The sequence below is a fragment of the Antechinus flavipes genome, chromosome 2 (assembly GCF_016432865.1).
Source record: "Antechinus flavipes isolate AdamAnt ecotype Samford, QLD, Australia chromosome 2, AdamAnt_v2, whole genome shotgun sequence".
Lineage (NCBI taxonomy): Eukaryota > Metazoa > Chordata > Mammalia > Dasyuromorphia > Dasyuridae > Antechinus > Antechinus flavipes.
The window spans coordinates 486,353,897-486,375,074 of NC_067399.1; the positions used below are offsets into that span (position 1 = coordinate 486,353,897).

Here is a 21,178-nt window from a genome sequence, read left to right on the forward strand (position 1 = left end):
AAGAGCATAACTCCAAAGAAATAAAATTAATTTCCTCAAAGTGTGATGGTTAGAAAGTAAAATCCCAGCTCTCTTGAGTGTAAGTCTCCTACCCTTTCCTCGAGGTCTCCCTGCCTCTGAAGTTTCAACTTTGGTTTACCTTCCTGTATTTATTCTTTTCTTGTCTCATAGGTACAAGACTTACCCTCCTCCCCTTTGAGAGACAGTTTTAACTCAAAGATAACAGTGACATTATATCTTCCTTCCCCAACTTCCTATAGCTAACTCCTTGCTAGGTATATTATCTAGATAAAGGGGTCCTTAAACTTTTTAAATAGGGGGCCAGTTCACTGTCCCTCAGACTGTTGGAGGGCCGGACTATAGTAAAAACAAAAACTTTGTTTTGTGGGCCTTTAAATAAGGAAACTTCATAGGCCTGGGTGAGGGGGATAATCGTCCTTAGCTGTTGCATCTGAGAACAGAGAAGGGATCCTTAGCAGTTATTTCCTTCAACTCCCTCTTTATATATATAGGAGAGGAAACTGAGGTCCAAAGGGAGATGTTGATTAATTTGCTAAATAATAAGTAGTGAATGGTAGAGATGGACCATAATAACTTGGTCCCACGAAAGACACTTTTTCTATTTAGCACAGCCTCATTAAACCCATTGTAGATTTATTTATTTTGGGCCAGGATTTTAAAAATACAAAGCCATTTTCAGGCAGCTAGCATGTAACAATTCTCACACATTTGTTGAATGAAACTCTTAATCTAATTGAGAGATAAATACCATAATGTATGAACTGGCAAAAGGAATTTTTGTGAGCAGAAACCCAGGTTTCAGTGATGATAAAGATTCCTTCATTCACGCCACCAACATTCAACTGGACAAATAACTGTAAGCCATTTGGAGCAATAGTTATTCTGTAATTATCTGAACAAAATAGCTTGTCGAGCCGTTTTAATCAACTCTATGGGGGTACGTGCTTAAAACTAAATTATAAAATTCAAAACTGATCTCTTCCAAAAAATTTTTCAACCTTTGGAAAGCCAATCAAACACGGGGTGATCCGTTTCCATTGTTCTCAATTTTGATGCGCTTTTGCCAATTTTGTTACTATGAAAAGAAACGCAACTACCACACTCCTACACCCTCCAAAGACGCGATGTTCTTTCAGTGCAATAAAGTCTGAGCTGAATAAAATCTCAGGTGAACATTTAGAATTAGAAGGAAACTCAGAGATGATCCGGAGCAACTGTTACAAGTACGCATATCACGCAGATAAGCCCACCAGACCCGAACAGTGCAGAAGACCATAGCAGCAGAAACGAAGCGGTTTTCCAACCACAAGGTTGCAATCTGTCTCATCGATGGGCAAATTAACTTTTCCGGCCTTCAGTGCCTTCAGTGGTAAAACGAGAGGGGTGGTCTACTTTAGATGACCTACGTTTCCAATTTTTCAATCTGCGTGCCCACGATCTCAGGAGAGTTTCGGTGACTCACCTAATGTCCCAAACCGGGCTGGGAACGGGATCTCTCTCTCGGATTCTCTCCAGAGGAGAAGATCCTCCTCGGCTCTCTCTGGGGGGAATTCAGAGTAAGGGGGCCACGCTGATTTGGGAGGTCTGGGACCCACACATCATTCCGACCTGAGTTTCCCCGGGGAAGGGATACTGACGTTTTCTACGGACCCTGAAAATCTAGTTGGAAAACATATAAAGCATAAAACGTATCGTCGTTCCTGACCCCCACCACGTACTAGGGACCATTCTAAGAAGTGGTGGGTCCAAACGTCAGGCACGGGTGTCTCACCCCAGACAGGAAGCCGCAAGGCGGGGAAGTTCCCGGCCGAGCGGGGCGCGGGGGATGGGGGTGGGAGTGAAGGGGGCGGGGAGTGGCGGGGGAGCCAGGATAGGGCGGAGCTGCCGCGGCCCGAGCTCAGCTGTCGGAGCCCAGGCAGCGGGAGGCGGACGGAGCGGGCGGAGTCAACCTGGCGCTCTCGCAGGTGTGTGCGCGCGGTGGGGGGAGGGCTCTGGGGGTGTCAGCCCCCGTCCCCAGTCATTTCGGGTCCCCGTTTTCTCTGCGCCGCGCAGGCTGGGAAGAGCACTAGCCGTCCTGGGGACCGGACGCCCCCGCCGCACGGGAGATTGCGTTTGCCTATGAAGTGGCCCTTTCCGCTAGGGAACGTGAGCAGCATTGAGAGAACCCCAGCTTCCGAAAACCCCAGGTTGCACTGTACCTCTGCAGGAAGGTTAAGCACGGGGGAGGTGTGAAAAGTGATTGGATTAATCAGCAAGGACTTATTAAGTGCCCACGGTGTGCCGGACCCCGAGAGAGGCCCTGGGAATGCTGATTCAAAGAATGAAACAATTCCCACTCTTATAAAAACCAAAGGGACATTTCTGGGGTGGGGGGATTTTCGTAGGGAAATCAGGTTAAGGAGCCCCTTTGCTCCTCATCCAGAAGTGCTCCAATGTGAAAGATGTTATTTCATCGTTTTCTTTTCTTGATCCCATTCGTGGTTTTCTCGGCAAAGATCCTAAAACGGTTTGCCATTTCCTTCTCCAGCCTATTTTACAGATGGGGAAACCGAGGCAGATAGGGTTAAGTGACTTGCCCAGAGTCGCACACAGCTGGGAAGTGTCTGAATTTGAATTCAGCTCCTTCTGACTTCAGGCCAGCACCATATCAGTTGTGCCACCTAGCCCTGGGGGAGTTGGGACCCCAGGGTTTATCTCATCTTTTCCAGGGAACCCCTTTCCCTTCCACCAGGATGGCACCAAAGAATGACTGACCCTCCATCCTGAGAAGAACACAAAACTGATGGAGCTGTCAGGAAATTGTAGGTTGTCTAGGAAAGGGCTTCTTAAACTTTTTCCTCTCAGGGCCCTTTTCACCCAAGAAGTTTTTAGGTATATAGGTATATTAATAGATATACAAATCAAAAAAAAATATCCTCCATGGTAGGCTAAATAGCCCCGTTTCATTCTTTTATGACAAAATTTCATGTTCTTTTATCATCTTGGTCATTTTTCTGGGGATATGTTCAAATTTTCCAAATTTTATACAAATTGGACACAATAAGTTAGAGTTTGTCTTCCTTAGCATCTCTAAAAAACACCCCTTTCTCATAATGCAACCCCTGTAGGGTAGGGCCTCTATCGCCTCTAGTTTCTCTCTTCTCCCATCCATTCTCCACACCATGGCCAAAGTGATATTCCTAAAGTGTGGCTCTGAAATGTCGTGCCTGTGCATAGTTGTTTCTATAGCATTCTTTTCATTGGGATATGAGTAGATTGAGAATGACTTTTCTTGTCTTTTATGTTTCTGGTGTTTTTTTGGTCATAGGGCCTGTCACATAGTAATCATTTAATAAACACTTATTGGTTTGACATCAAGGCAGGAATTGTCTTAAAATTTTGTATTTCTATTCTAGAACATATCACAATGCCAAGCAAAGAGCTGGAGCTTAATAAATGCTTGTTTGATTGTTCTAGATACTGTGTTTATAATAAGGCAACTGAAGATGATATCAATTGCCTTTCTTTTCTAGTCTTCAGAGATTGGTGGTTTGAGAATTCAGAGGAAATAACAATAGTAGAGTTCTTAGAGATCCTCTAGTTCAAACCTGCCATTTTAAGGAGAAAAATAATCAGAGAAGGAAAGTGATTGTTAGTGGTATTTATGGATAAGGGTATAGACCTTGTGTTGGGACAGTTGTGTAGAAGTGAGGGCAATTTTCAGCTGCCTGGATTGCTAGGAGTTTAGAATTTGCCCTCTGGTTTCTGCCTTCAACCTTGATCCTCCAGTCTGAGAGGTAGGCTCCAGGCAGAGGGAGAGGTGAGTGAAGACTACAGTTGGTCTACTTGTGACAAGATGCCCTAGGATAATTTGGATTGAAGTCTTCTGAGGGAAAGTTATATCTTAGAGGGAAAAGGTGGGAGTCTTAATTTGAATAATTCTTTATAGAATCTGGTTTAAGACATTTCATTAATAAGATTGGGTGGTATCTATTCTGGGTAGACTTCAGAATAGAGTGGAGATAAATATTAGACTAACTTTCTTGTGATTCGTCCTGCAGACCTTAAGGACCACATAGCCACAGATTTGAGGTGTAATTGGAATTGCCTAGGGCTTGATTGGAATACTGTTGGGGTTTGGGTCATGCCATTTGGACTTCTTAGCAGGTTAGTTTTTCCTCTCTCTTTCCCTTAGGAGTTTCTGGTTAAGAAATTAGGTGCAGACATGATGAGAGTGAGAGATCTAGTTTGAGATTTAGTCTTTTGTAGCATGTGTGCTAAAGGAAACATACTCAAATTAGGCAGAACCAGAAATGCAAATCACTAGGCCTACACAATAGGGAAAAAAATCAGTCACACCTGGATGTCACTGAAACTGATGTCATGCATGATGTCTTAAAGGAAATGATTCCTTATGACTCTTCCACCCAAATTTCATTTCATTTTTTATCTCTGGGGCATGTTCATTCTCCTGTGATTTAAAGGGATAGAAAAATAAGCTAATTAAAAAAAGATAAAAATAAAGAATCTAGTCAGAAGAAGGTTAAGGTAGTATTGATGGCAAGTGGGTAAGAAGAGGATAATAGGGGCAATGTCTTCAATTTTGTGAAAAGTTTTTACAATAAATTTGAATGACCATGTATATTTGTTTACATCATGAAGGAATAAACTTTAACTGCAGCAGAAGAAAATGAAGTTCAACAAAATAATCTTAGATCATAGATTTAGAGCTAAAAGGGATTTTAGATGATAAATGAATCCAACCCTTTGTGGAAACTGAGATATAGAAACATTAAGTTTCCCAGGAGTCACAGTTTTTAAGTATTTGAGGCAGTCTTTGAACTTAGATCTTTCTGACACCACTTCAGCACTTTTAACTTATTGATAGTGTAACCTGGGAATGGAACAAGTCAGATTTTAAAATAGGTTAGATCCATATTTGTTGGAAGGTGGGAGGCTGGATGAGCTCATCCCTAGATGTTTGTTTCAGAAGTGGAATTCTTAGACGGATGTCAGGGGAGCAGAGGGACTTCCCCACTGCTAGAAGGCAGGGTTCATGTCTCACGAAACCAGCCTGTCTGCTTCTAAAGTGGAACCGTGGTTGGCTTGTGACTGAGTGTAGAGAGCTCCGATCCCATACTGGAGGGTATGATCTTAAGGGGCTCTCCCATCCTCTCCCATCCTGAGAAATGGAATAATGCTTATCCCTAGATCTCTTTTCACTGAGAAAAGACATTTCCTATGTCTTCTGGTAGGTTTCTTGTGAGTCTCTCTCTCCTGAGTCTATTTCATAGTATGTCTCTGCATCTTGGTATGCTTGTCACAAGTTTGTACCTATTTGCCTTTGTATATCTGCTGTGTTTGGGATCCTGGGCAAGAGATAACTCAGAGTATGGATGAAAATGGCCTAGAATTTTCTGTTTTAATTCCTTTTGTCTTAGATGCCAAGGCCTAGGGATGGGCCTGTGAGAGTATGCTGATTCTTTCCTAGTCTATTTCCCTGAGTTAAATTAGAATTTGTGATGATACTGTAGAGAGAAGAAAAATATTTTAGTTCTTTGTTGTTCTTTTTTTTTTTTTTAATTTCATGTCACTCCTTTGTGGCTGTAAATCACTCTAGAATACTTTTCAGTGATTTACCCACCTGTCTACCTAACGTGCTTGCTGCTTATCCTGACATGTTTTATCTGGTATGGATTCTAGGGCATTAGTGCTGGAGGACGAAGTTTCCAGGGGAAGAAGGCAGTACTAATTATAAGAGATGAGAGTGAGAAAACCCACCACATGTACTTGAATTATATCACTGATGCCCTTTGGTCTTCTAGTTTTATCCTTATTTGTGCCTGTCCATTACTAGGTATTTATTTTGGGTCTTATGTCCTCCCTTTTTGAATTAAAACTTCCTCTAAAAAAGGTCTATGATTTTTTTTTAAAAGAGAGATCAGAAAGAGATTATGTGATTCTCATACATTTTTATGCCGCCATGATGAGAGTTATTTCATTTTGTATTTTATTAGCATTTTTGTTTTTATTAAAATATATATTTACTTCTGAATATGTTCAGAATGTGTATATTCTTTCCATAAAGCATCCCTTGAAACAGCAATAGTAATAAAAAATCCAACCAACTCATCCCCATAGTATAACTTCATAGTCTCCCATTTCTGCAAAAGTAGGAGAGAGATGTATTTTCTGACCTCTTCTCTAGGGCCTTTCTTTATCATTATAATTACAGAGTTTAGGGATTTTTCCCATTTATATTATTATAGACATTATATATATGTTTTCTTGGTTTTGTGTGAAACATTGCTGTTTCTCCTAATTGCTCCAAAGAAAGAAGCAAGAAAATTTTCCTTACCCTGATTTGAATTGGGGATTCATTTGTTCATGTGTTGTACAAACATCAATTATTATAGACATTGTATATGTGTTTTCTTGGAATGTGCACTCTGCATTGGTTTATATAAATTTTGGTTCTCTGAATTCTTTATGTTCACATTCCTCTACCACAATTTATTTAGATTTTCTCTAAATTTCCACCTTTAAAATTTTTTTTTTTTTTTTTTTTTTGCTACCCACAAAAAGTGCTATCCTAAGTAGGGTTTTTTTTTTTTTTTTTTTGTTTTTTTTTTTTTTGTTTTTTTTTGTTTTTTTCTTTTGGCTGAGGCAATTGGGGTTAAGTGACTTGCCCAGGGTCACATAGCTAAGATGTGTTAAGTGTTTGAGGCCAGATTTGGACTCAGGTCCTTCTGACTTAAGGGCTGGTGCTCTATTCACCGCACCAACTAGTTGCCCCTACCCTAAGTATTTTTTTAATATATATTCTATTATAATTTTAAAAGAAGTTCAAACCTAAATGTTTTTTTCTAAAGGAAGATACTATAATTCAGGGAGGGAGATGACAAGCTGGAGAGTAGGGAGAGACTTGTAAATGATGGTTTATAGTTGGTCCAGTTTAAACTCTTTGTGTTGAGACAAAGCCTCATATTTACTCTTATGTTTCTATTCCCTTTCTGGTCTGGGTTCCATCTCATCTCCATCGTCCTGCCCCCACTCCTTCTACATATAGGGGTGTGTGTGTGTGTGTGTGTGTGTGTGTGTGTGTGTGTGTGTGTGCGCTTTAGGGAAGGGTGTGCCTCTTACTTCAACCTCCTCTGCTTATTGCCTTCCTCATTTTACCTGTCCTGTGCATGGCATTGGAATTGGGTCTGAAAATGGCTGTACCCAGGACACTCACCACGTTCACTCTCAATCTTTTTTTTTGGTGGATGGGAGGCAATTGGGATTAAGTGACTTGCCCAGGACCACACAGATCCTCCGGACTGCAGGGTTGGCTCTGTATCCACTGTGCCGTCTAGTTGCCCCTCATTCTCAGTCTTAAAGAAGAAGCCTAGGAGTTCAAGTCAGTTCCCTGCACTGAGTGACCACAGCCTGCAAGTGGTGAGGAGTTACCAGGAAAAGACAACACGTGGAGGCACGAAGATGATAGTGGTGGGGTACCTGGAGGGTTTTAGAATAAAGGTGTAAACATAGAAAACTGTGTAGAATTATTCTGGGAGGATTTTATGCAAGAGATTTCTGTTTTTTCTAATCATAGAATGGGGACAGAATTGCTCCTCCATCTGCTTCTGGACCTTGCCCCTGTTATGCATCAGGGGAGCCAAGGCTGCTTCCCAAGAGAACATGTCTCATAGTAGGTCTCCCTCAGGAATATCTCTTCTATGTTGTCCCATTACAGCTCAGATAAGGGCTAAATGGTATCTCAAGAGAATGGGCAGCAGAGATCTCAGAGAAAAAAGTATCCTGAGGGAAGGCAGGATAGATGGTGAAACAAGGTCAGAGCCAGCATGCCCTGTTCCAAGAGGGTCTGTGCCTATAACAGCTGGACTAGTGTAGAGTTAAAAGAAATCTCTGCTACTCATTGTCTGTGTGACCAGGGGCATCTTATTTATCTGTCTGGGTAAGGTTTACTCATCTGCAAAATGAGGGGATTGGACTTAATGGTCAGGTTCCTTCCAACTTTAAATCCTATGATATTCTTCTAATTTGTTTAGAAAAAAAGAGAATTCCAATCTTTAACTTTCTGTTTATTTCTGGAAAATTTGGTTTAATCTTCTAGGATTGAGAAAAATTTTTGAGGGGGTTTCTACTTTTGGTTTTGCTTGTCCTTGTATGTACAAGTACCCAGAGTGTTCCAAGTCAACTGCCCCTCCTCACAGGGCAGAAAGCCAAAATCAACATTTCTGTTTCTCCTAATTGCTCCAAAGAAAGAAGCAAGAAAATTTTCCTTACCCTGATTTGAATTGGGGATTCATTTGTTCATGTGTTGTACAAACATCAAGCGTGAGCTTCTGTGCTGATTCAATGAAGGCTGCAAAGGTGAACAAAACATATCCCCTACCTTCACAAAACTTCTGATCTGTTTTTTGTTTCATCTCTGGCCTAAGAATATTTTCACTGTTAGAGTTGGCAACAAAAGCAATTCTTTGTTTGAATTCTTGAGTATGAGTAATAAACCTCTTATATCATTTTATGAAATTTCCTTTGCTAGCCTGAGAATAAGACTTTAATTTTTTCTCTAAAATAGCACTCCCCCTACTCCCCCTTTTCATTCCAAGACCTAATAAATAGCCAGAATGAAATAGACACTAGATCTGAGATACTTTGTGATTTTGTCAGGTACAGCCTTAAAGCTGACTTTTCCCTCCCTCTGGATTCGTGATTTCCTGGGGACTTGTGGTATGAAATTTGCTCACAGTCCTATAGTTAATATATGTTGGAAACAGAATTTTAATATCCAGGCCTTACTTATGCTCAGATTGGCCCTCAATGGCAGAACATAAAGAGATGGTGTGGGGGAAGGAGGGAAGGAGGAAGAAAGAGAAGAAGGGACAGGGAGAGATAGAAAGAGACAGATAAGGAGAGAGAGAGAGAGAGAGAGAGAGAGAGAGAGAGAGAGAGAGAGAGAGAGAGAGAGAGAGAGAGAGAAGAGAGAGAGAGAGAGAGAGAGAGAGAAAGACAGAAAAAGAAAGAAAATATGTCAGGGAAGGGTGGAGAATAAAGAAGGGAAGAGATGAAACTATGTAAAGAGGACCTGCATCTTGTACTGGTGCTCATCATCAGGTACCCACAAGATTGAAATTGATGGGTTTTACTTTAGTGTGTAAATGTAAGATTCTCAAGGGCAGAGATAGTTTTCATTTTTAACTTTCTGTGTCCAACAATTGGGACAATGGCAATAGCACATATTAAGCACATAGCTTAACAAATGAGAATCTCCAGGATTTAGGTCTCTCCAAAAAGAAAAGGCAGTTTATACCTTTTCAGGAGAAGATGGAAAATCACTGGAAACATTCCCCAGTAGCCTGGCCCTTTAAGTTTATACCCAACCAGTTGGGAGGAAATCACTTCCTTCCATCTAGTATAGGATTGACCAGAGATATTGATTGGAGGGAAAAATTATCAGTATAATGGTGAAATATTTACTAATAAGGCTCAGGAAACCAGGATTAGATCATTTATTTGGAGTCTTGATTCTTCCACTAATTGGCTGTGTAGCTTTTGATTTAATTATTTCCCCTTTCTGAATCTGTAGCCTCATCCACGAAATGAGCACAGTGAACCAGGAGGAATCTCAATTCTAATGTTCTGTGATTTTATAATCCTCTAGTTTTTCATGAAGGAATATTTTGTCTCCAGAACTCTAGGTTTGTTTGACTGTTGTCAGCCTGACTTTTTCAGAGAAGCTCAGTATTTATTTCTGTTTCCTTCCTAGGATGAGAAATGTGCACACAAGAATTTTTCCAGGCTCAGCGGAGCCAGTTGGTGGGGCAGCTGGCCTTAAGGTCTTTGGAGAACTTTGAAAGTATCCTGGACTATCTGCTGTCTTGGGAAGTGCTTACTTGGGAGGATTATGAAAGTGTAAGCCTCCCTGGGCAGCCCCTCTCTACTTTGGCTCGACGCCTCTTGGATATCATTTGGAATAAGAGTGGGCAAAGTTGTGAGTTGCTCTTTGCTGCAGTGAAGAAGGCAGAGGAGACAGAGGAGCAAACAGAACCACCCAGGCTGTGGAGTCAGGATGTGGCCTCTCCAGCCCAGGACCTGCAGAGACATAGGCCGGTGATTGTCAGGAAAATCTATGGCCATGTAGAAGGCATTTTAGACCTCTTACTTGAACGTGGTTTCATCACCAAGTATGAATGCGATGAAATCAGACTGCCAATATTTACGTCATCTCAGCGGGTAAGAATTTGGATGAGAAAAAAAGTCATGAGATGAATGTTTAGTTATCAAGAGCATAGTACCTGGAATCACCCTGGCAAATCAATGAGGGTCACAGGACCTGAATGAAAGTATCTAGTAAAATATTAATATAATATAAAAGGAGTATTGCAGGCCCATAGGTTTAGAGCTGGGTGGGACTAGTCTCCCTCATTTTATAGATGAAAAAATAATAACTACATGACATCATTGAACCACAACTTACAACATCATTGTTATACATTTATATGCATTTATTGGTACATTGTGCAATTTTCCCCCAAAGTACTTTTTTCAGCATGGTATAGCTAGGTAGCATAGTGAGCGCATAGAGTGCCAAGCTAGGAGTCAAGAAAATTCATCTTCCTGAATTCAAATCTGGCTCAGATATTTCCTAGCTGTGTGACCCTGGTTAAGTCACTTAACCAGTTTGCTTCAGTGTCCTCATCGGTAAAATGTGCTGGAGGAGGAAATAGCAAATTACTGAGATACCCAAAAAGAGTCACAAAGAATCTCACATGACTGAAGACAACTGAATAAGAACAACATAGTAAAGAGAATACCGTCTCTAAGCTCAGAGGATTTGGGTTCAAATCTCACCACTGGTGATCATTACCTATGTTATGTTGGTCAAGTCATTCAAAATCCCTTGGTCTCTATTTCCATTTACTGAATGACCTTCCCAGACCTTAATCTTGGATCTTAAAAAATGGATGTTTTTTTTAATGACCTTGTAATTGTACTGGCTGTATTTGTAAAAGCTGGCATTATCTCCATTTATAGCTGGAGAAATTAGACTCAGGCCGGTGTATTTATGGCAGAGTTGTTATGAGAAGCTGGGCTTTTTCACTTGTGCACTAGGCTCAGGCCACTTGTTCACAAGCACAACCTTCATCCCCTCTGAGCTCCTGGGCAAGAGTGGCACCAGGATAAGCGAGGAAACCAGCCCTGGATTTGAAGTCAGAAGAACCTGGGTGTGAATTTTGGCCACTTTGTGACTTGAACCAAATCTTATTCCCTCTCTGTGCCTTAGTTTCCTCATTTGAAGAGGTTGAACTAGATAGCCTTGAAAGTTCATTCCAACTGTTTATCCTACTATTGTTTTTTCATTTAGATTTTGTGCCCCTAGGACCAAGCACAGAATCTTGCAGATAAAAAGTGATTTAAAAAGACCCATGTCTGCATTGGATTGGATTAGATTGGATTGACTTTTTTGCCAACTGATAAATATTTGAGTGGAAGAATAGGCATTGAATTCCTAGGTGATTTCATTAGTATAGGAAAAAAATACTAGGTGAAGAAATTTCCTTTACTGATGCAAATTGGTACCTTCTTTGCAACTTAGAGCAATAAAAAGGTACCTGGAACAATGAGAAGTTAAGTGATTTGCCCAGTATGTGTCTGAGGTGGGACTTGAACCCAGTGGGTCTTTATGGTGTGGAATCTGAGTCTCTATCAATTACACAGCTAGAGCTATGTGTATTTTTGCCCAGTAAATGTCATGTATTCCATACTAACTCCAGTCCACCAGTATTTGATGAATGTCTACTGTCCCTCCAGCACTTTGGGGATACAAGATGCCTTGGTCCTTGCCTGGAAGATGCTCTAGCAACCTGATGAATCAGCGAGACCGGGTTGCAGGAGAATATGAACAAAGACATGGGTTTGTATAACCCAGAGTCTAAGAGTTGTGGGAATTCAGAGATCAGTGTAAGCTTGGGTTGTTTCAGAAAATATTACAGAGGAGGCTGGACCTCGAGTGGCGCTTTGAAGGCTGGGAGGAGTTTGGATAGAGAAAAGATGGGAAGAAATTTCTGCAGAAGAAAGAGCATTGGGGTGGCATGGAAGGGAGCAGCCATGCAGAAGGACCATGCTTGATACAGGGGACTTTGGCCAAATTAACACACATCTTTGGGCCTCAGTTTCCTAATCTGTACAGTGTATAGAAGAGACAGGAATGAATGATCTCTGCTATCCTTTCTAATTCCAGATCATATAATTTGATGAGAGGTAGGATAGGGGCAGCTAGGTGGTACGGTGGATAGAGCACTGGGCCTGGAACCTGAGTTCAAATCCAGCCTCAGACACTTACTAGCTGTGTGACTCTGGGCAAGTCACTTAACTGTTTGCCTCAGTTTCCTCATATATCAAATGAACAGGAGAAGACAATGGCAAACTATTGGAGTATCTTTGCCAAGAAAACCATAAAAAGGGGTTCCAAAGGGTCAGACATGACTAGAAACAACTTAACAACAAGGAGAAGGTCAGATGCTGGGAGTGTGAAATCCCAGGATTTAGGACTGAAAAGGAACATAGATATGATCTCTTCCAAACCCTGATGAGGATGGTTAAATCCAGAGAGAACCTCTCAGTGATTTTCCTGACAGTAACATGGGTAGCAGAGTCAGGATTCTTAAAGGGACTTGAGTGAACAACATATGGCTTAGTTTTTTCAAAAGCAAATGTTCCTATTTTGTAGATATCCATCTCTAGTTTCTTTTCTGAATTAATGTCTGTGCAATGTTTTTGGAATGTATTGAGGTGATAGCAGAGAAAGCTGCTGGAAATGCAAATGGAAAAATTACAAATCTGTCAAAACGGAATCTTTCATTTTCCTAAAACCAGCCATATCTCTTGATTGACATACCATGTGCAAGGAGCACTGACCATCAAGGGAGTGATGCAGGATGTGTATGCTAGGAAGAGAAACTACTGTGAGGAAATGCAAGTTCCCTTAAGGCTTTTCTCACTGAGTGACTAATTGAGTAACTGGATATAAACAGGCCATTAAGAAATAAGAGCTTTGTAATACCAGCCTGATTCACCAAGCTCTTAATATGGTTGGAAGTGGACTATCAGTCTTAACTCAGATGCTTTTGGCATTAGTCATAATTTTAATTTTTTCACAGCTCCTAGTCTTTTCCTGATATTTTATTGTGGAAGAGAAGGGTAGTGAAATCATAGTAATCAGTCAATTACTTTCCCTTGAGTCATTTTTAATAAACTTGTATGGCTATATAATGGGCTTTTTGTGATTCTCAAAGGCAAGGAGGCTCCTTGATTTTGCAAAAGTAAAAGAAAATGGAGTGGCCCAGTTTCTCCTCCAACATGTCCACCAGTTGCCTGTTCTGCCAGCTCCATTCCCTGATGGTATGTATATCTTTCTCACCTTCCCAGAAGTGTAAGGATCTTTTCCCCAGAATTGGCTGTTCTTGAGAGAAGGAACTCTTGGTGACTTAAAAACAAAAAATAAAAAACAGCCAACGTGACCCTCGCCTCTCCAGCAATATCACTGAGAATGCTTGAAAACATTGATTATATACTTACTTGTGTATGAGGTACTACACAGCTCTGCTCCCTGACTCCTGGGAGTTTAATAATAACTACCATTTATGTCACACTTTAAAGTTTATAAAGCATTTTATGTGTGTTGCTCTCAAAACAACTTTGGGAGGTATTATTATTATTTCCATTTTTATAGGTGAGGAGAAAATGGAAGTTGAGGGATATATTAGGCCCAGGGTCACATAACTTCAATTCAGGTGTTCCTGACTCTGGGAATATCCATCTGCTGTGCCACCTGGCTGCCTTCTAGCTTATGGGCTTAGAGAGACTGATGCTATAGTTACAGAAATTCATAGAAAGGCTAGTGTGGCAATACACTAATGGGCAGGAAAACATAGAGCGTGGAGATCCGCGGGGGTAACTAGATGGGTGTGGGAGATGGAATGCTGGGCCTGAAGTCAGGAAGACCTGAACTCAATCCAGCCCCAGACACTCACTAGCTGTATGATCCTGGGAAAGTCACTTAAGCTCTTTTTGCCTGTTTCCTCAAGATAGTATTATGTTAGCCATCATCATCATCATGATTATTACTCAATCCAGAGCCCTATATACATGTTTCTAATGTGTTCCAATGGAAAGATACAGAGGACTTGGGTTCAAATTTTGCCTCTGTCATATACTTAATTAACTCACTGGTGTTTGGTTTCCTCATCTGTAAAATTTGAGGGTTATACTTAGTAGCTGTGAGCTCCCTTTTGATCTTAGATCATGATCCAATGATTGCTAAAAGCAGAGTTAACTTTCTTTGAAAATTTTGTGATGCATTTTGGCATATTCAAAGGCTGCTATAATAACAACTTGTCTTGGGAACAAGTGCAAACACCCACAAAGTCCATCACTTTGGCTCAAGATGCTGCTGTGCTAATTGCCTGTAGAGCATGAGCAATCCTTTAAGTAAGCTATTAGGTTGAGAAGAGTGGCAATTTGACAGTCTACTAATTTAATACTTGATTAGTAGCAAAAAAAATTTGAAATCATTCCCTGAGTGCACACAGCACTTTGTTTCGCATATAACGCATATGTCACGTGACATTGTATGGCATGATTATTTGTGTTGTGATTATCTCTACTAGACTGAAAGTTCCATAAGGGTAGGTAAGGGCTTACCTGAATTTTGGATGTTTCCCAGCATCTAAGATATTTTTGTTGTTCAGTCATGTCCAACTTTTCATGATCCCATTTGGGATTTTCTTGATCTGTTATTTGCTTCTACAGCTCATTTTACAGATGAGGAAACTGAGATAAACAGGATTAAGTGACTTGAGCAGAGTCACACAGCTATTAATTGTCTGAGGCCAGATTTGAACATAGGAAGATAAATCTTCCTAACTCGTGGCCCAGTACTTCTATGTACTGTTCCATCTAGCAGCTCCAAGTGTTCTTTATACAGTAAGCAATAAAGATGGAACAAATGAGTATGTGAACGAAGAGTTACGTCAGTGTGAGCTAAATCTTTTCAATTTCTTGCCCTCCCCACCAGAATTTTGAGCAATTCATATTTCTAGAAAGGGGAACTATGTTAAGACATTCTAGGTTATTTATTTAAACTTCTGAGTTAATAAATCTTGCCACGAACAGCTTCCTGAACACTCCCTACCCGTGACATTGCTTATTTAATAGTGTTTCATGATAAAATGACCTGAAAATGTAGAAATCCAAGCCATCCCTCTATGCCAAGGCATAAAGCAGGGGCTATATGAAAGGCCAGAGGCATGGTGAGCTTCCCTTCCAGCCCTAATCTTTGGCTCACCCTGTCCAAACACTTTCTCTTTTCTTCTTTTTCTAATTCCCTCCCCGCACTTGCATTACTTTTTATATCTTCTTTGTGAGTGCTGGAGGCCCACAATAGCATGTTTCTGGGACCTGGGGATTGCGTGGGGACTAAAGGGTTTGCTGATGGCAGGGATGTGATTCAGTAATTCAGGGGACTTCTCTGAGAAAGAGGTTCCCTGTAGCTGCAGTCCTGCACTTCCTTTTAGTTGGGGGATATACTAGGTATTCTTCGGCCTGGAGAAAGGCAGTATGGGTAAGAACCATTTATGTTATAAATAACCCTGTGTTTCCGAGGGAACTCGGCTCTAGCCTACGCAGGATTCTGTTTTTATCAGTTTCCCTTTCTAATAGCTACTGCCTGTCAGAAGTACAGGGCCAAGCTGAAGGCCACGGTGTCGGCCCAGTCTCGTTTCCTCAGCACCTACGACGGCACTGAGAACCTCTATCTGGAAGACATATACACGGAGAACATCTTGGAGGTTCGGAAGGGCGGCGGCGGCGGCGGCGCGCCCGGCCAGAAGGGCTGTGACACCGTGGAGCTGCCGGACATCTTCTCGGACAGCGGCTGCGTCAATGAGCACGCTGACACCGTGCTGCTGGTTGGGGAGGCCGGCAGCGGGAAGAGCACGCTTCTGCAGCAGCTTCATCGCCTGTGGGCCACGGGCCGCCTCTTCCATCGCTTCCTCTTTGTTTTCCCATTCAGTTGCCGGCAGTTGCAGTACGTGGACAAGCCGGTCTCCGTGAAGACCTTGCTCTTTGAGCAGTGTTGCTGGCCAGATGAGGGCCAGCAGGAGGTCTTCCAGTATCTTCTCGATCATCCCGACCGGGTCTTGATCACTTTTGATGGGTTTGATGAGTTCAAGTTCAAGTTTACAGACAGGGAGACACACTGTTCCCCCACTGACCCTACCTCTGTCCAGAATCTGCTCTTCAACCTCCTTCGCGGCAATCTCATGAAGAATGCCAAGAAGGTGCTGACCAGCCGGCCCCACGCCATCACCCCTTTCCTCCGGAAGTACGTCCGCAAGGAGCTGGGCCTGAAGGGCTTCTCCCAGGAGGGGATAGAGCTGTTCATGAGGAGGCACCACAGCGAGCCGGGACTGGCGGACCGGATCGTGCGGCTGCTGAAGGCCACCTCGGCGCTGCACGGCCTGTGCCACGTGCCCGTCTTCTCCTGGATCGTGTCCAGGTGTCACAAGGAGCTCCTCCAGCGTGGCTGCGGCTCCCTGAAGACCACCACAGACATGTACCTTCTGATCCTGCGGCACTTTGTGATGCACGCCTCCCCCGGGGCCGCGGCCTGGGGCCCGGGGATTCCCTTCCTTCGGCCCTGGCTCCCCACCATCCTTCGCCTGGGCAGATTGGCCCTGTGGGGCCTGGGGACTTGTAGCTACGTGTTCTCTGCAAAGCAACTCTGGGCATCCGGGGTGGAGGAGGAGGACCTCTCCCTGGGCTTCCTGGTGCGGTCCAAGAGCTTCTCTCAGGAGAGCTCGGCTTCCCTGGAGTTCCTGCACATCACTCTGCAGTGCTTTTTTGCTGCTTTCTATCTGCTGCTGGGCGCGGACGTCAGCGCCTCGGCGCTCAGGCGCTTGTTCCACCACCACAAGAAGCCCAGCCGATCCCTGGCTCGGCGTTTTCCCGTGTCCTGTCTCCAGGCCCCTGAGCCCGAGGAGGCGGAGGAGGCGAGTGTCTCAGGCCTCCTGCAGAAAGCCGAGCCCCACAACGTGCAGATCACTGCCGCCTTCCTGGCGGGCCTGCTGTCCCGGGAGCACCGTGGCCTCGTAACACAGTGCCAGGGGGCCTCCAGCCCTCTTCCGCAGAAACAGACCCTGGTCCGGAGGTGCCTGGCCCTCGCCCTCAGGAGGCACTTCCAGTCTATCCCACCAGCAGTGCCTGGGGAGGGCAAGAGCATGCACGCCATGCCCGAGTTTGTCTGGCTGATCAGGAGCCTCTACGAGATGCAGGACGAGCGCCTGGCGCGGGAAGCCGTGAGCAAGCTGGGCGTCGGGCACCTGAAGGTGACCTACTGCAACATCGGTCCGGCCGAGTGCGCCGCCCTGGCCTTCGTGCTGAAGAATCTCCAGCAGCCCGTGGCCTTGCAGCTGGACTACAACGCAGTGGGAGACGTCGGGGTGGAGCAGCTCCTGCCGTGCCTGCCCGTGTGCCACGCGCTCTAGTAAGTGCTTCGCTCGGCTCCTCGGAGCGGCCTTTGGGAGCCGGCGCTCGGAGAAGCGTGAGGTCTGAGACCCCAGAGGTTGTGGGCTGTCAAGCATTCGTTTTATTAATGATACCAACTTAAAAAAAATAAAAGTGGTCAATGGCACTCTTGCATGCCAAATACCTTCACGGTGGCAGTCTCACAACTCAGATGCTCTTGGAAAAGCGGGTGCTTCTGAGGGTGCCCATCAAATCCAATTGGTTAGCAAATAATGAGAAAGGATTTGTATGAGGTATGGGCTCATTCTAAAGAGAGTTTGGGACTTGGCTCTCCCAAGGCTTGGTCAAAGAGATTTACCAATATACATACCAAAGAGGTAATCTACTTGTACCCCAGAACTGTCTGACCAAAAAATGAACAGGAGTTCACCAGTCTGGGGCAAGTTTCTCTCACACTGTTTGTCTCAAGACTTCTCATACTATTTGATTTCTGGATGAGGAAGTAAAAAAAGGGGGGGGGGAATCTTGGTCCTAATTCAGTAATAAGTTATTAAATACAAAAGAGAAATAATAACCTCTCAAGTACCTCCAAGTCAGGGGTTATTATTATTTTTTTAAAATCATGGATCCCTTTGGTAATCTGGTGAAGCCTATGGATTCCTTCCTCAGAATGATGGTTTAAATAAATAAAATAAGATATATAAAGCTACAAAAGAAACCAATTATATTTCAATAGTTACTCTATTTAAAAAAATAGATTCATGTACCCCAGTTTAAAAACTCTAATCATAGGATCTTAAAGCTAGAATTTGACGAAAGCTTAGAGGTTGTTCTGATGAGGTGCAAATGATGAAGCTAGTGGTAATGAAGATATGTGAGAATAGGGGTGGGGAATCCCACCCTGGGTTGTGCAGGTCCAATGAGAAAGAATTCAAAAACCAGAAATCTGAGTAGCAGAAAAGGGAAGTTTATTATTCACTAAGAAGAAGCTTTCTCAGTGAACTCCTCATTAGGAATTTGGCACTGAGAAGCCAGCTTTGCTAGGAAGTCAGACTTCTTAGTGGCAAAAGATCCTGTCAGGGAAATAATTAAGGTTAACACTGAGAAGAAAATATCTTCACAGTGGCCAAAAGTCCTGGCAGTCAGCCTTGCCAAGCAGAGAACTTCCTTGGCAAAGCAAATTCCTGTTTCAGACTTCTGCAAAGATTTGTCTGTTGATGATCCCATAGTTGTTTGGATTTTTATTTTTAATCCAGTTTAAAAAAAAACTATAGAAATTATCTTTATCTGTGTTTTTTGTTTGTTTTATTTTGTAGTAAATTTATTATTGTTGTTTTGATTTACTAGTTTAGGGAGTAATCTTTAATTAAATGGGAAGGAAATATAATAAAACACCTGCTAATCCTTGCCCTTCTTTTAGTTTTCCCAGGTTCTCTGTCCAAGGATTGATCATTTTTACACCCTTCAGGTTCAATTGCCCTCATCCTGCTTTTGGATGTAGTGACATAGCTGGGACCCCTGGACACGAAGCAGGCAGTTTTGATGTTCAGAATGAGGGTGACCTAATGAAGTCTCAAGAGACTTTTCACACAGAGAACAGCCTTTTACAAATTGAACCTGGCAGAGTGTCATTTACTTAAAGGAGTAAATTGTGCCTAATACTGATTTACAAATTGAGAAATTCACAGGATATCAGCTCTCCAAAGAACATTGGAGATTATTGTTTGCTCAGCTCCCATCTAGGAAGCACAGACATTTGGGATAAATGAAAACTAAGTCCCAAGGCTTGTTGATTCCACCTTTGCAATATCTCTCCAATAAGCTCACTTCTTTTCTCTGACACCACCATCACTCTAGTGCAAGCCTTTATCATCTCATTGCCAAATTATTGTAATTGTCTATTGGTATGTCTGCCTGCCTCATCTTCCCCCTCCAATCCATCCTTCATTTAATCACTAAAGTGATTTTCATAAAGTACAGGTCTAATCCACCCCTCACCCCATCTCTCCAATAAATTTCAGTGATTTCCTCCTATTCCTCCAGGAGGAAATTCAAAATGTTGTTTAGTTCTTTATAAACTACCTTTTCAGTCTTCTTATACTTTAATCCCTGATTTGTACTCCTTGGATCCAGTGACACGAATCTGACTGTTCCACAAATGAGACATTCCATCTTTCTCAGATACAGGCATTCTCTCTGCATGTCCCTAATGCCTGAAATGCTCTTCTTCTGCTTTGGCTACTGACTCCTTGGCTCCATTTAAGTCCAACTGGCCTCCCACCTTCTACAGGAAGCCTTCTCCAACTCCTTCATTCCAGTGCCTTCATTCTGTTCATCATTTCCTATTTATTCTGTATACTACTTGCTTTTTCTGTGTTTATTTGCATTTTGTCTCCTCCATTAGATTATAAATTCCTTGAGGACAGGGATGCCTTTTGCCTCTTTTTATATCCTTAGGGTATAATGCCTAGCATTTAGTAAGTGCTTTATTGATTGGTTAAGATGCATTTAGGTTAAATTCTAATACTATTCCTCAATCATGGAGTGGATAGTTCTTTTGCATTAGTATTCTATAAAAACTCTTTATCTCCTTTTCTTTTCTTTTTAATTTTTTTTCAGCTTGAGAGATAACAACATTTCAGACCTGGGAATCTGCAGGCTGGTTGACCAAGCTCTTCAGTGTGAACAATTTCAGAAGCTCGCGTAAGTAGGGCTTCCTTCACTGAGCTTGATCCTAGCTCCCTGGAGTATGGATTTCTGACTTTGGGTATAGGATAAGTATAGGTTAAGAGGCAAGTGCAGATTTGTTCCTGAGGTTCTTGCTTGTGCCAGCCTTCCTTTCATGCTGTGTGTCTTTCAGGTTGTTCAATAACAAGCTGACAGATGACTGTACTCACTCTTTGGCCAGCCTTCTCAAGTACAAGCAGAACTTCTTGTCACTGAGGTAAGGAAGGGAGATTTATTTCCCCGAGAAATCCCCCAGCCCTACATCCCAACTTTTCCACAGTGATTTCTTGGTTAAGCTAAGTAAGAATCAAGGAGTAGGGCTTGTGCTATCAGATTATGATTTAAGATTCCTGAGCTCATGAGCTGCCTGAATACAGGGTAAATTATCATTCTTTGGGCTACCTGTTCTTTGCCCTACCCAGGATAAAGAGTCCTTGGGTCATTTCCCCTTATTCTCTGCCTTATGCAATCTGGGTGTGGCGTTGGTACTGTGCTAAATAAGTGGTAGTTACAAGCTTGTTTTGGGATTTTACTGCAAATTGTGATGCAAGGATGTTGTGGTCCATCATATAATCAGTTGAAGGTACATATCTACTCAGACTTACTGTCTTTTTTTGTACAGAAATAGCAAATCTGTTCAGTAGTAGCTTAGGTAGCACAAACGTTAAACCATCTGTGCATCTCTGGTCTGAATTCTCCCAGCATGAAACTCACTTGATCTCATTTATGTGCTTCGACACCTAAGGATTTGTTCACCATTTTCAGTTATTTTGCCTTTCTGATTATATGGGAGCATAGATTTAGAGCTGGTAGAGGATCTTAGAGATCATTGAGACCAACTTTGTCATTTTACAGTGATGGAAGGCCAAGGTTGCCTGTGTATGGGAAACTGAGGCCCAGAGCAATTAAGTGGATA

At 42.6% G+C, this 21,178-nt stretch overlaps 1 protein-coding gene across 2 annotated transcripts in view; it reads left to right on the forward strand.

Annotated features, from left to right (window-relative positions):
- Positions 1–1,931: 1,931 nt before the first annotated feature.
- The window catches only part of NOD2 (nucleotide binding oligomerization domain containing 2), a 42,465-nt gene continuing 23,218 nt past the window's right edge, over positions 1,932–21,178 (forward strand). The window contains exons 1-6 of one of the 2 annotated variants that reach the window (XM_051979826.1): positions 1,932–1,985; positions 9,776–10,242; positions 13,305–13,410; positions 15,730–17,554; positions 20,155–20,238; positions 20,396–20,479. In XM_051979826.1, the coding sequence (XP_051835786.1) occupies positions 9,784–10,242; positions 13,305–13,410; positions 15,730–17,554; positions 20,155–20,238; positions 20,396–20,479 (2,558 nt within the window). In that variant the 5' untranslated portion in view covers positions 1,932–1,985; positions 9,776–9,783. Of the gene's footprint in view, positions 1,986–9,775; positions 10,243–13,304; positions 13,411–15,729; positions 17,555–20,154; positions 20,239–20,395; positions 20,480–21,178 lie in introns of those variants that run through there. The other variant, XM_051979827.1, reaches the window with a different exon arrangement.